This window comes from Habropoda laboriosa, unplaced genomic scaffold, assembly GCF_001263275.1.
Source record: "Habropoda laboriosa isolate 0110345459 unplaced genomic scaffold, ASM126327v1 scaffold72, whole genome shotgun sequence".
In the NCBI taxonomy this organism is placed as follows: Eukaryota; Metazoa; Arthropoda; class Insecta; order Hymenoptera; family Apidae; genus Habropoda; species Habropoda laboriosa.
This window is the reverse complement of record NW_017100188.1, coordinates 1,127,349-1,140,650: the sequence shown is the minus strand read 5'-3', so window position 1 is coordinate 1,140,650 and position 13,302 is coordinate 1,127,349. Positions and strand designations below refer to the sequence as shown.

Below are 13,302 nucleotides of genomic sequence, written 5' to 3'. Positions count from 1 at the left end.
AAATTAGGTAACGATGGTAGTAATTTAGCTTGAAGAACAAATTCGTATTTGATGTTCGAAATAATTCGCCCGCTCTTATGTTCAAATTATGAATATGCAAATTTTCTGATTTTGTGGAAAAAATTAGAGTGAAAAAAAAATTGCTTTACAGTTAAATTTAAGTTTGAAGTAAAGACTACTGTCTGCATGAAAATTTGACAAATTTTGGTCTCCAGAATTACCTGATTTTACATTCAACTGTGAATTTACATAATTTATAGAATTGTGAAGTGGAAATGGAAAATTAGTTTACAATTAAGCTTGAGTGGGAAGTGAAGATTGTTATCTGCAAGAAAAGTTCAAAAATTGTGATTTGCAGAATCATCTGATTACATTTGAATTGCCAATTTCCATGATAAATTGAATCACACATTCATGGTATTGGTATAACGGGGACGAATTGATAATGTAGTTACGTTAATTGTGCTATTTCCGGCTATCTCGTTTCGGCGTATATTAAAAATACTCAGATCAGTGGAAGGAATAAATGATTACGATTGAAAGTGTTCGATGAAGAAAGAATTATATATTTTATAATTTGCTTTTGATTATAAAAAGAATGAATCCTCAAATGACTCTCAATAAAAATAAAAATAAGATAAAAATATTTTCACTACCACAAAACTTGTAACTTAACGAAATCAAATTAACACGTTCACGTCCTGTGCGACTCGTTTTTCATTGAATATTAGCTGCGTGCTAAGCTGATATTTCCACCATTTTCCACTATTTTCAACGTATTAGGCACCAATCGAGCCTTCGTAGGATAAAACAACAAAATAAAGCGAAGAAACGGGGCTTATTTGTCTCGTACCGCCAAATAGAAAAGTCCCGATGAAAGCTGCCGCAGTGAAAGTGTTAAAGATGAAAAGAGTGACAGAAAAAGTCGATAAACCACCCTTACCGTTCACTAAATGAACGTACTTCTTCAAAATTTCCAATACAGATATCATAGTTATTCTACGTGTAAAAAACTATACAGATTTAATTTCCCAGCAAACATCGAAGGGAACAGTACTTGGCTCATTCCCTCACACCCCTCCAGCGGCTTGTTTTCCCGACTTTCGCCGCAATAAATAATATCCGCTTTCGACGCTCCGATATAATAAAGATATTAAGTTTAATTGAACAAAGCGCGGCCTTCCGCCGCGACCAGAGAGCGACAGAGTTTCCGCGCGTTATTAATATTTAAACAAAAGCACCGGCGAAAGCGGCCGCCTTTGTGGCCCGACAAAAAGCTGAGCCCGGCGAGCTCACCGCGTCGGCGAATAAAATCCCGGAAAGAGCGTAAGACACGCCGCTAATTAATTACTACCAATTGGAGAAAAACGAATCGCAGGAAGCTCCGCGAGGGGTTCTTCTTCTCTTTCTTCTTAACCAAGGAACTTGCTCTGTTTTATATCTTTTAAGGATGCTGTAAATATTGTCGGAACATTTTTCTCCTTTTTTTCTCGTTCTTCCTTTTTACCGAGGATAAAGGTCTTTGTGGAGGTTTAATGGGGCGGCGATTGAGAATAATGAAGATTTCTTATGTTAATTGAAAGTGACTTGACCCTATTCTAATTCTTGGAATTTCCTAAATCTCACTTTTCCTTTCGTCTGTTTAATTTTCCACTGTAAAGAAATGAATTTTTCTCTGCTTCACATTTTGTAATATTATATTTCGAGGATTGAGGCTTCTTTTGTATTTATATTGTACCTCTTAAAGAATCAAGAATTTTAGTTTCCATTTTGGGGATTTTCTGTGGACAGTTTAATCTCAGAAAATTCCTAATGTTAAATATACCGAAACTTCACAGATTGCCATCTAAAAATTTCATTATTTATCCCTTTCTTCCGAAGTTAAAAATTATGGTACACTTCAATTTCACAAGTTGCCGCCTACAAATTTCACTATTGAACCCTTTCTTCCAAATTTACAAATTTCGATACTTTAACTTCACATACAGCCACTTTCATTGTTCATTCCTTTCTTCGAAATTAAAAAATCACGATAATTCAATTGCAAAAATAGTTACCTGAAAATTTCACGATTCATTCCTTTCTTCGAAAACACACATGACACAGAAGATGGCTGTAAAAGCCAGCGAAGCATTAAGGAGTACTAAAGGGACCGGGTGAAATAGAGTGGTCTCAGTATACAGATTCGAAGGTTTATTCTTCTTGCAACATGTACGCGTACACGTGTACACAGAATCGTTAGCAGCGTGGTGTCGTGTTCGTATATACAGTCGATTTCGTGCATCGATTTATTTTTGTTTTTTAATTAGCATTCAGAGGATCGTCAAAGACCGAAGACGAGAAAGCAAAAGAAACAAGGGAAGGGACACGTTTAAACCCTAAATCGATTTTCACCTAATGCGTATTATGTACATCGTGCTACTTAGTCCCGAGACAACACGCACAGTGTTTTTCTTGTTCAACACCTACAACACCCGAGGACAGTTACAAAAATATATATTACACAACCAGTAGGAGGGAAACGATCGAGTAAGAGCGACATTATTTATTCCTCATCTGAATTTTCACTTCTTTCCTATGGATGCTTTCGTTCGTTGCTGCAACTCATAGATCAAAGTCTTCCTTCGATGATGAATTACAACGAAAGGGTTGCTCGTTTCTACCAACTTTTTTTTTTTTTTTTGTTATCGACACACACACACATTTACTCACACACACGTTCGTAAACAACGATACGGGGTACGAATTCCTTATACGAAAATATTCGCGAGAATCGCCTGGGAGTCGAGGGGGAGAATCTTCGATCTCGAAATGTCACGAAAATGATCGGATCTCCATCGTGTGTGTTTCACGACGTAGAATTAGTTTTTATTCCTCTGCTCTTCTTTTATAGACACCTTTTATTCGTCCTCCTTTCTGTTTTTTTTTTTTTGGAAGTGTTGAAGGGATCTCGATTGATTTTTATTCGGTGTATCGAGAAGGAATTCGCGCGGTGCCGTGAGATGTGTGCAAGGCACGCTTCGATTTCTCCGTGAACGCGTCCGCAGCTTTCCTCTGGTATCTCGTGGATCGCGTGTAGTCGTTCGAGAGCTTGTTCACTTGGCCTTGCTCGGGGACCTCGTAGATCGTTGGTGACTTTATCTCACGAGGTTTGCGGAATTTCGCGTGGTACGGGGATGACGGGATGTCGATCGCGTCGCTCGTGTCCTTTGTGCTGTACCTCAGGTTGCAGCGGCCGCAGTATGCCAGGCTCTCCGGCTCGTCGCCTGAAACATTTTTTAGGATATACATGCGTAGCCATTCTTCGTGGTAGATTCTTGATAATTGATCGTCAGGAGTTACGGTTAGCTCTGAACGAGAATTTGATGATTCACGTGAATGCTTTTGGGGGTGCTAGGTTGCTGGGTGTCTTTATTTTGGACGATTTGGAACGTTCTTTGAGTGGAAGGTAGCGATGTTGTTCGTTCAAATTTAACCCTTTCGCCGCGCAATTATTTTTCAAATTATTTGCTGTATTTTTCAATTTCGGCGAGAAGAATATTGTTGAACGTCACGGAGAAAGAGAATCAATCCTCCCGGCGAGTTTTGTTAATGAAATTTAACGTAGAATTGCTTATTTGGAAAGTTGTTTAGGCGACACTTGATTCCTCGTTGAATTTTATTCAGCTCAGAATATTATCGAAGACAGCGATATTCGTTCGAATTTAACCCTTCCGCTGTGCAGTTATTTTTCAAAGGTACATCTCTTTTTCTTAGTATTTTTCAATTTTGGCGAGGAGAATATTGTCAAATGTCGCAGAGAAAGCGAATCAATTCTCTCAAATAAATGAATTACTCATTTCCTTCAAAAATGAACACTTTCAGAACGCTGTTAATCTAAGGCAGTGTGAAACAATTCTCTCTGCGTTTCATATTTTCTTTTTTTTTTCAAAACAATATTCATTCTTATACAAAAAAATGTTGAAAAAGAAATCAAAGTAACGATGGTACTTATATGCACCATTAGTGCAGCTTGATGGAGTTTCGAAAGGGTTAACACTTTCTCCTGAAATCTCCAAAGCTACAACATAACCTACTAACTACTAAAACACATACACACGAATGCACAATTTTACCGATTGGTCCCTTGGTAGGGATATTCACGCGATCGTCGAATCTGCAGCTGTTTTTCATAGGCAACTCGTTCCTCTTGCTGGTCGACAGGCTACCGCAGCGATTGCACCTTCTTATTCTGACCAGCTCCGGCTCCAACAGCCGATTCCCTTCCGGTTTGATGCTGGATCGTCGAGTCGACTGGATCACGTCGTCGTATCGATCAGGATCGTTCCTCGACGATGACCACTGACGATATTCCGCGGGTTGTCGCCTCGTCGGGTTCCTCAGCGACGTTCGGACGAAGTCTTCATCTGATAAGGGCTCAGGTACCTCGTGCTCGGCCACGACGTGGTAATACCTAATTGGAATCATAATTGAAGACGGGGATCCTCGATTCGTTCGAATTAAGAAGGTGTACTAAGAAATTTTCCGAGCTTTGCTGATTTGTATTGAAGTAATTGGAAATATCGCGTGGAGTGTAAAGGGTTAAAAGGAGATCGATTGCTTAATTTTGGAGATTCGTTATAATCAAGTGTGTTCAGGTGAAGGAGCAGTATTTGTATTTAACGTTGAATTGTATTTAAATTTTGTGAATGGTCAATTACGATGTAATATTGGTGTCGTATTAACCCTCGTACGACGAATGCAGGGCCATATTGACTTAACAGCGATAAAGTCACGCGTCTCAGATTACGTTTGGTACAGGAAACACACCTGTTTTATGTATCAAATGTAAATAAACAAGGAAAATATAAAATATATACAGTTGAAAGTATACAAATTTAGACCCAATTCCTTCTCGGAACCCGTGTACAATAGAAATTCTGTTATGGGTCTAAATGACCCTGCATGACCCTTCGTTTTGACTGCACACTTAAGACTTTTGGGTGAAAAAGGACCCAAGACCTTATGTGTAATAATTTTTGTTTCCAACGCGACATACGAACCTAGGCAATAAACGTTTAAAATAATGATAAGGAACGTAAACTTGATAACAGCAAAAATGACTAAAAATATAAAAAGGCGGTGGGTCAAGAAAGACCCGAAGACCGCTCTAGGGTTAAGGTCATTGGTGTACGTATCGAAGGATTAAAAGAAGATGCTTCAGATGATTTGTTTAACTGAGTTACATTCAGTTATGAATTTCAATTTCAAATTTCAATTAAAAATTAAAAATTTTTTGAGTGGTGAATAATATTGATATTACATAAATGTGCACATACCCCGTGTGAAATTATAAAAAGAGGTTGAACTGAAGTATCAGTGATTACAAATTTGTGAAAATATTCGTGCACACGTCACACTAAAATCCAATTGAAAATGAACCATCCGGAAGAATGTTCGATCTTACTTGGGAGATGACGGATGATTCTGCACCAAAGGCACACACTGCTGATAACGAGGTCTTCGTGAATCCGTCTGCTGTTCCATGGCTCTCCATCGTTGCGGCTGCCTCAGCAACGTCTCGTTCTTCCCTCCTCTTTGAGCTCTACGAACCAACGGAGACGCGTCGGACTCTTCGTCTATTTCATCGTCCGCCTCTTGCTCCTCGTAATCCTTGTTCAGGAATTCACACGTCTCCTCGCGATCGTCCTCTGTTCACAACAGCAATTTCAAAATTCTGTCAGCTTGTAATCCTAAAAATCCATGCTATTTAAAAAAAAACACAATTTCGCTCTTCAAAGGTGCTCAACTACCCAACAATATTTATAATTGCATCTAAACTCTCTCGTATCTTCCTAAAGACTGAAGAGCCTTTTCATAATTTTTGCAAGCCAGCGTTAGCAAACATTAACCCGTTAATTCTGAGTGAGAGGTAGAAAGATTGTTATTTTCAAGATAGTACTCTTCGTCACAAACAGAAACACATGATGATATGCAGTTGTACTAAACAAAAAAATTTGTGACTTGTGACAGTTGAGCAAAAACTAAATAAATTTACAACTAATAGAATGGTACGTTATTTCAAATGAAATGTATGTGAAGCTACTTTGATAAGTACTTAGAGCATTTTTCTAAAAAAATTTTAACTAGACTTTAATATTAATAAATTGTCACGCCAATACATAAAATATAACACAGATTGAATTAACTTGAATTTCTAAGGTAATATAATTTCTTTTATTACTTTTTCTTTATGTGTTTCGTTTGTGCAACTTTGGGGATTAATGGGTTAACAAAGAAACTTTCATGCTATTTTAAAATCAACCTGTAGCTTCCTCCTCAGCATCCTCTTCCACGTTGTCCTGCGCGAGGTCCTCCAGGTCCTCGTTGGTGAACTTCAATTTCGTCACGTTACCCAGTTCATCCTCGTAGCGTGCCTTCCTCGTCGGTGAGAAACTGGCGTAATACTTGTCTCTGTTGGGCTTCGAGTGATTCTGCAGATGCGACGCGTCAGAATTGTGGAGCGTGGTGTACTTCGTGTACGTCGGACTGGAACACACGTGACCTCTCTGCGACTTGTAAGAAGACGGCGAGGAATAGTAGTTCGTCGACGATTCCGGGATCCTTGAGAACATTTTTTCACAGGGAAAATGACACCGCAAACTTTCACATTCTCTTGCGTTCAGTTGCTTTAGAAATCGAATTTTCGAGGAAGAACATCTCAAATACCGTTTAACCCTCGTACGAGAAATGCAGGGTCATTTTGACTCAGCAGCGATCAAGTCAGGCGGCTCAGATTAGGAAATACAAAAAACCCGTGTAAAATAGAGATTTTGCTATGCGTCAAAATGACCCTGCATTCGTCTAAAACCATTCGCCTTCCGAGGGTTGAAGAGTATTCAACACGTTCGTTAACGTCGTTCTGTTGAAATCCCTCGAATGATGCCCCGAAACATTTTTGTCGGTTAAAATGCACACGTAACTTAAACAGGCAAACTGTGCATTTCGTGTGATAATACTGATCTATCGTGAGAATTAACGCGTCACATAACTACACTGTTTACAATAAAAAACGTTTCATTTTAATTGCATTTTTAATTTCATTCTCGTTCAAATATTGATTAAGTGATAATAATTTCGAAGTGATCATAATAATTTGAACACCCGTTGTATGTAGCGCTGGTAGCGAACGTGTCAACGATGAAGATTTTCGCCCTGCTATTCGCTCAACGATTTCAGTTTCGTTGACGAATTGAAAGACTCGAAGTGTATTCGTCACGTTCAAATAATACCTACTTGCTGCCTTTGCCAAGCGGAAAAGACTGGCTCTTCCTCTGCTGATGCCTCCAGTACGACTCAGGCGAATCCCTCGCGTCAGGATACGAGTGTGCCGCGTACTTCGTCTTATAATTCTCTGCTTGTTTCATCGTTGCAGTTTCGGGGGTTTTGTACAGCGTGCGGCAAAGAATCATGAAAAAAGTTGTCCTTTCACCTTTGCACTTGTTAAAACGAGAATTTACATGTTCCCTTTCCTATCGGTAAATCGTCTCGTCTATCTTTCTCTCTTCCCTATTTGATCGTCATCGTCGTGCAACACCGAAGATCGAAGAATAAGAAGAAAGGATCGTTCAATCTTTAGTTATACAAAATCACAATACAGGTTAACTTGTTCGTCTCCAAGATCGACGATTTTCAACCGCGAAATTCTTCTAGAGTCTCGAGGATCCTCGAGATCAAGCTCCGCTACCTTTCTCTACGTAGCTCCAGTCTTTCTCTTCATGTTCCACGGGAAATCAAGTAAACGAAAGGATAAAGTGTCCAAGAAATTCTCAAAACAGACCGAGGAAGCTTCAGGAAAAGTGTCAGAGGGCGTTCGTGTCGTATGAAAATGGTCCTCGTTCGCCGATTAGTCTCTCCTCGAGGGCGAACAGTCGAACGTTTCTAGGATCGAAGAACGGAAGAAGCAAGGGGGGAACGAGGAAACGAAGTGGTGCTTCTTGATCGTGGAACGTGGACTCTTTTCACCATTTGTCCGTCTCGTTGCTGTCCTCGTGCTCCAGCGAGGAGTTCAGCGATCGCTGGAACTCGTGCACCCTTTGGCTCTGTTGCTCGTGATGATGCTTCCGCCACTTGATCCGCCGATTCTGGAACCACACTTTCACCTGGGCCTCGGTCAACCTGAGTGCGTGCGCCAGGTACAATCGTTCTGGACCGACCATGTACTGTTGACGCGCGAATTCTCCCTCCAGCCGTTCCAGCTGCTCCGCCGTGAAGATCGTACGCACCCTCTTCAGCTTGCCGCCGCCGCCGGAACACGAGCTCGAGCTGCTGTTCTTCGTGCCGCCCTCTTGAGCTGTGTCGAAAGGTATTAGGCGAAAAATTAGAGTTTCTTTGGGGGAACTGTGATGTAGAGATATGCGAATAGTAATGCGTGAACAATGAAAGATTTTTGGGAATTACAGAGTGTAGAGTAATATAGAGATATGTGAACAGTGGTGAAGATTTTGTGAGTGTATAGTGAACAGATGTGAGTAAATAGCGATGTGTGAACAAGGAAATTTTTGGGGGAATTGTAGAGTACACGGTGATTAGTGGTGTATGAAAGTTTGTGGAAATTCCAGAGCATACAGTAATGTCATTCGGCTCTGAAAATGTGTTGAAAGGTGGAAGGTAAAGGTGTAGATTTATCAGTGGTTGTTTTCTTAAATAGTGTGCTATTGTGGGCACACACGTTTCTAATGTATAAAGGTAGAGTTTAATTTGAATAGGTTATAATAGTGTCAAAAATTGATATTTCCCTCAGTTTCGTACCTTCAAGTTACAATACTGTAGAAACTAAGAAACCAAAGATGCCAACGAGGGATTATTAAAATTTGCAATACTTCTCTTGCTTTACTGAGATCAACGAGAATTTTGCAGACTGCGGCACAATAGATAAAGAGATTTTTGTCAGAACTGTCGTCACGGTGTTTTTTCATTTGCATTTGTTTCTCATGCAAATCCACCTGAAGTTCGACACTTTCTGTGCTGTTTCCTTTTAAAACATTCTAAATAAAAAATATTCCAAAGAAGCTATCTGTATATTCGAGATAGAGAAATTCATAAAATACATAGACCGTACTCCAAGTTTTATTTAAAATTTATCGCGTCAAGGATGTCTCAAATGATAATTGGAGCGCTGAAAAGGTCTCCGCTTTTCCGTCTTAACTTCAGGTTCATACAATTCTCGGTAAGTTACTGTTGGATAATCTAAGAATTAAAAAAACGATACTCATTCTGTCCCAAAAAACCCGACATTTCGTACAACACTACCTAATACTTTGCCCTTCGTCCCCTGCAAACAAAATCCTCTAGAATCATGCATATGATCCGAAACATAATCCAATTACCCTGATGCTTCCTGTACTGCTGTTGCTGACTCCGCTTCTCCCTAGGATTGTTCCTCAGCCCAAGGATCGCGTCGATGGTGAACGACTTGGCCTGCTGTTGTTGCTGTTGCTGCGAGTGTTGCATCTGCGTGATGGAATGCGGATGAGGTAGTTGTGTGGACAGATTCTGTGCCGTGAGATCGGTGCCCAACAAATGAGACCGTCTCATTCGCTCCAACGCGATCGCCTCCAAGTCCTGGTTCCTCGGTTGCATCTGCATACTCTTCAACTCGTTGTGCTCCAACATCGGAGGATTCTCCAGCAATCCAGCACCTCCGCGCAGTCTTTCCAAAGCGAAATTGCCGATGTGACTGTCTCTCATCCTGTCCAACGACAGATTGAACTCCTTCATTCGATCGAGACTGTAATTCTTCAGCAGACCGAAATCCTTGATATCCTTCTCGGACACCGCGAAATTCAAATCCTTGCCGTACCTGTCCAACGACAACGCCGCGTGAGCGTTTTTGTGTCTATTCTCACGAAGATTGAACAGCAAATCCTTAGCCGTCGGATTCTTGCTCCTGCACAAGCTACTCGTATCCATCGATTCGTCGTTTTCACTCGATCTGTCCAACGGGTAAGTCATCTCGTTCAGACCACCAGCGACGTATCCGAAATCCTTGCCCTTGTTCAACGCCATCGGAAGGTTTCTACTTGCGTTCTCGAACTCGTCGAAGCGGATAGAGGTTCTCCCAGGCTCCAGGCCTAAATGGAAGTCCTTCGGTTCGACCTGAGGATCTTCTTTCGATTTATCCACCGACAGATTCAACTCCTTGATACGTTCGTAGTCCTGGAATGCTCGCAACTGGCTCTCGGAATGACTGCTCTCACTTCTGCAATCTGACAGATCCTCGACGGTCAATCTTCCCGACGGATCGTTCGGCTCCATACTCTCCGCGGCTTTCGAACAAACTCACACTTTTCAGTCAAACGGTACTCTTTCTCAACTATCCTATCACTCTCTGTACAATCACGCCACGTCGTCCATCGTGTTCAAAAATCTCCGTAAAATCCACTCCAACAGATGTTCGATCTACTGTGAAACTTTGCCCTCTATCACTGAACACTAGCAATCACAACGTCAATCTGTGCACCCTGTCATAACCGCGGTAACCAGTCAGAGACCATTCGCGAGAATAGCTGTGGAGACACAACAGGGGAGGCAAAACACGAGGAACTGGTGGAAACGATGACGAGAGGGCAGCCTCGAAGGATGGCCGAGCCGCGCTGGCGCTGCACAGCGTCCCAGGATAATGATGTCAGGCACGAGGATCACCGCTATCAGAGAGGGTTGGCCAGCAGGACTAAGGATATCCGGCTAATGATCCCGTACGTGACGAGGGGGGTATTCACCCGGTCCACCGCCGCCACCCCTCCCCTCACCTTCGCCGCCGTGGGTACTAGCGTTCGCCACTCTGCTGGCAATCAGTCCAACGTTGTGTTTCACCTCCGCAACCCCCAAATGGACCGCAGAATACCCCCTCGCCGCGGTCAATATTTTTTCGTTCGACCAGGGATGCCAACGGCGCGGCTGCACTGCGACTACCGATTGGCCAGGCGCTGCCATCACCACCGAGCCAGGCCACGCCCATCACCAGCAACGTGGGGGGTTATTTGCGGGGAGTCTGTTACTTTTTTTCCACCCTCTGCCTCAAACCATCCAGCCGCGAGGCAGCAGGCAAGCTCGACGTGTACCTCTCTCAAGGCCTGTTCTCGTTCTTCCTACTGTTCTAGACCTCCATACCACCCCACCGTACTCCTCCTCTTCAACCCCCCATTAATAAGCTTTCTCCGAGCGTGTACAACGTCTCTCGTCCTTCTTGAACGTTACACGGTGGGTAACAGAGGACGTGGAAGAGGGAGAGACACCTTCTCCTCGATTGTCTGCTGTTCGTCGACGATGTCATCCGCGTCTAAGACGTTCCCGGTAATTAGGTGGTCGCGTTCTAATGATGATGAGGTCGTTTAATTTTCTCCCGGTGATCTTTCTTGCCCTCGGCCGTCCGCGACTCCGATTGAGATGGCCGCCGTTGATGAATTCAGTCGGTTCCAGATGATTATTCGCTTTGACGTCTGTGTTCCTTCCACGGAGTAACGAAAGTTTTCTCTCTTTTTCACTTCGGGCTGATTTTCAGGGTGGTTTTCCTGAGGTCTAGAATTTGGAGATATTGTGTTTCCTGAATTCTTCTTGTCGTTTTTGAAGTATTTCTTTGGGTTCTTGTTCTTAATATCGGAGCTTGAGCTCTGCAATGTCGCGTTTAAAAGCGGCGAATAATGGAAGATCACCGCGGCTGCCATTGTTTACAGGTTTCTCGAAGCTGTAGCGAACACTGTTCGCCTAATTGCCCCTTTCTGGCCCGAAACTTCATCCGCAATCCCCTCATTAGACGTTGACGGGTATGCGGGAATTTCAGTGCCTCGGAAAACCTCTAAGGAGCTTAAGCTCAAGGCCAAGAGCTTAATTACGTATAGGTTTTATGTCGTCTTGACTCTTCTCTCCTCCTTCGTCGCCGTTTTACCAGCTTTTTTACTTCCTTAAACGATGCATCATAATTACAGATTTATCTAATTAAGATTCCCTGAAGTGAGATACTAAATACGTTTCTTTTCATAAAAAACACCGTTACAATTTAAGCTTTTCTCTGCGAATGACGAGGTGAAGTTCGATTTAATGGACGACCTGTTTAGCCTGCTCGTGCAAAAACTTTCGCGGGAGCCATTATGAAGTTGGGATTGAGCTATAAATCCCAAATTTACTTCGACTACGCGTTGCATATTTTAGAAACCAAACAATAGAACCGCGTAATTGCATCGTATATTTCCCTGGACCGGTAAGTTTGTGTCTAGCCACGCGGTTCGTTGAAAAGACGCCATAATAGCGAACGTTAACTGTATTCTTAACGACAACCGTTTTATGATTCAAACTTCGAACCGCCATTATCAGTATATCACTCCATAAATCCCTTCTTGTCCCGTGGTTCCCCATATTACGAACAACTTCACCTATTTCTCAGTAAATAGCACGGTACAGAAGACAAAGTACAGAAATTCTCAAAAACTGCACCGAGGAAGTCTCTTTAAATTCTTTCTGCATCATACATTTCCACGGTATTTGCAATTTGGTCTATTTCTCTCGCGAACAATGCAATATTTTGCGTAAAAGACGCAAGATCGTATAAAAATGATCAAAAACTACGTTAAGAGGTTTCTATTTCTCCCTTTATCTCACAAATTCCAATATCATCTACACAGGGCGCCCTAAATTTCCAAAGAACAAATTTTCAAAATTAGAAATGAAAATTTTTAGACATATTTAAAAAGATTTATCCAATTTTTAATTAGTGAAGAAAGGTCCAAGGTAACCAAAATAAGATATAAATTCCTAAAAATTTCTAAGAGGTGTCAGGACACTCTAACATCCCCGATTCCCGAGACAAAGGCCAGGAAAATTACTCCATTATACGGGAAACGCAAGCTCTTACCATTTGGCGACGGTACATTTTAATTTCAATTACAAGCTAACCTAACTTTTCTCCCCGGAGACACTTACGAAGGAGGCGACATTGAAAACGCGCCCCATTTCAACCATCCACCCTACTGTCACTGCATTCAGACTCGGTAATTATTAGCTTTCGACCGGAAGAAGCTTCTGGTTGGAGTATCGAATGAGATCAGCGACAAATGTTTAAATTAAACGGCGCGCGCGCGCGTCGACGACGTTGGTGGGGGGTTGGAAAGAATTTCTATTGAAGCACCGATACCCACCCTCTCCACAAGCCCGGCCAAATGACTTGCGACTCACCCTTATTACGGGACGAAATTTATCACGGAAATTTCGGAGAGTATTTTACCCGGATAATTGCTCCGCTTTATAAGAGCCACCCTTACGAGCCAA

The 13,302-nt window shown here is 42.0% G+C and overlaps 2 protein-coding genes across 2 annotated transcripts; both read right to left on the bottom strand.

The window, feature by feature from the left end:
• Positions 1 to 2,961: 2,961 nt before the first annotated feature.
• Positions 2,962 to 7,406, bottom strand: LOC108579753. The gene is made up of 5 exons (XM_017943361.1): positions 7,276 to 7,406; positions 6,305 to 6,603; positions 5,447 to 5,690; positions 4,116 to 4,453; positions 2,962 to 3,266 (listed from the first exon to the last, which is right to left on the bottom strand). The coding sequence occupies exons 1-5, from the start codon at positions 7,404 to 7,406 to the stop codon at positions 2,962 to 2,964; spliced, it is 1,317 nt and encodes a 438-aa protein (XP_017798850.1).
• A 535-nt stretch (positions 7,407 to 7,941) lies between these two features.
• LOC108579803 lies at positions 7,942 to 10,296 on the bottom strand. The gene is made up of 2 exons (XM_017943414.1): positions 9,369 to 10,296; positions 7,942 to 8,332 (listed from the first exon to the last, which is right to left on the bottom strand). The coding sequence occupies exons 1-2, from the start codon at positions 10,294 to 10,296 to the stop codon at positions 8,001 to 8,003; spliced, it is 1,260 nt and encodes a 419-aa protein (XP_017798903.1). The 3' UTR covers positions 7,942 to 8,000.
• Positions 10,297 to 13,302: the final 3,006 nt, after the last annotated feature.

Excerpts from the sequence above, each read along its gene's own strand:
- LOC108579753 (XM_017943361.1), bottom strand. The coding sequence starts at position 7,406 with ATGAAACAAGCAGAGAATTATAAGACGAAGTACGCGGCACACTCGTAT. Across the intron at positions 6,604-7,275 it reads CCGCTTGGCAAAGGCAGCAA|GATCCCGGAATCGTCGACGA; the intron begins GTAGGTATTATT and ends AATGTTCTCAAG. Across the intron at positions 3,267-4,115 it reads CCCTACCAAGGGACCAATCG|GCGACGAGCCGGAGAGCCTG; the intron begins GTAAAATTGTGC and ends AAAATGTTTCAG.
- LOC108579803 (XM_017943414.1), bottom strand. The coding sequence starts at position 10,296 with ATGGAGCCGAACGATCCGTCGGGAAGATTGACCGTCGAGGATCTGTCA. Across the intron at positions 8,333-9,368 it reads GCAGTACAGGAAGCATCAGG|CTCAAGAGGGCGGCACGAAG; the intron begins GTAATTGGATTA and ends CTTTCGACACAG.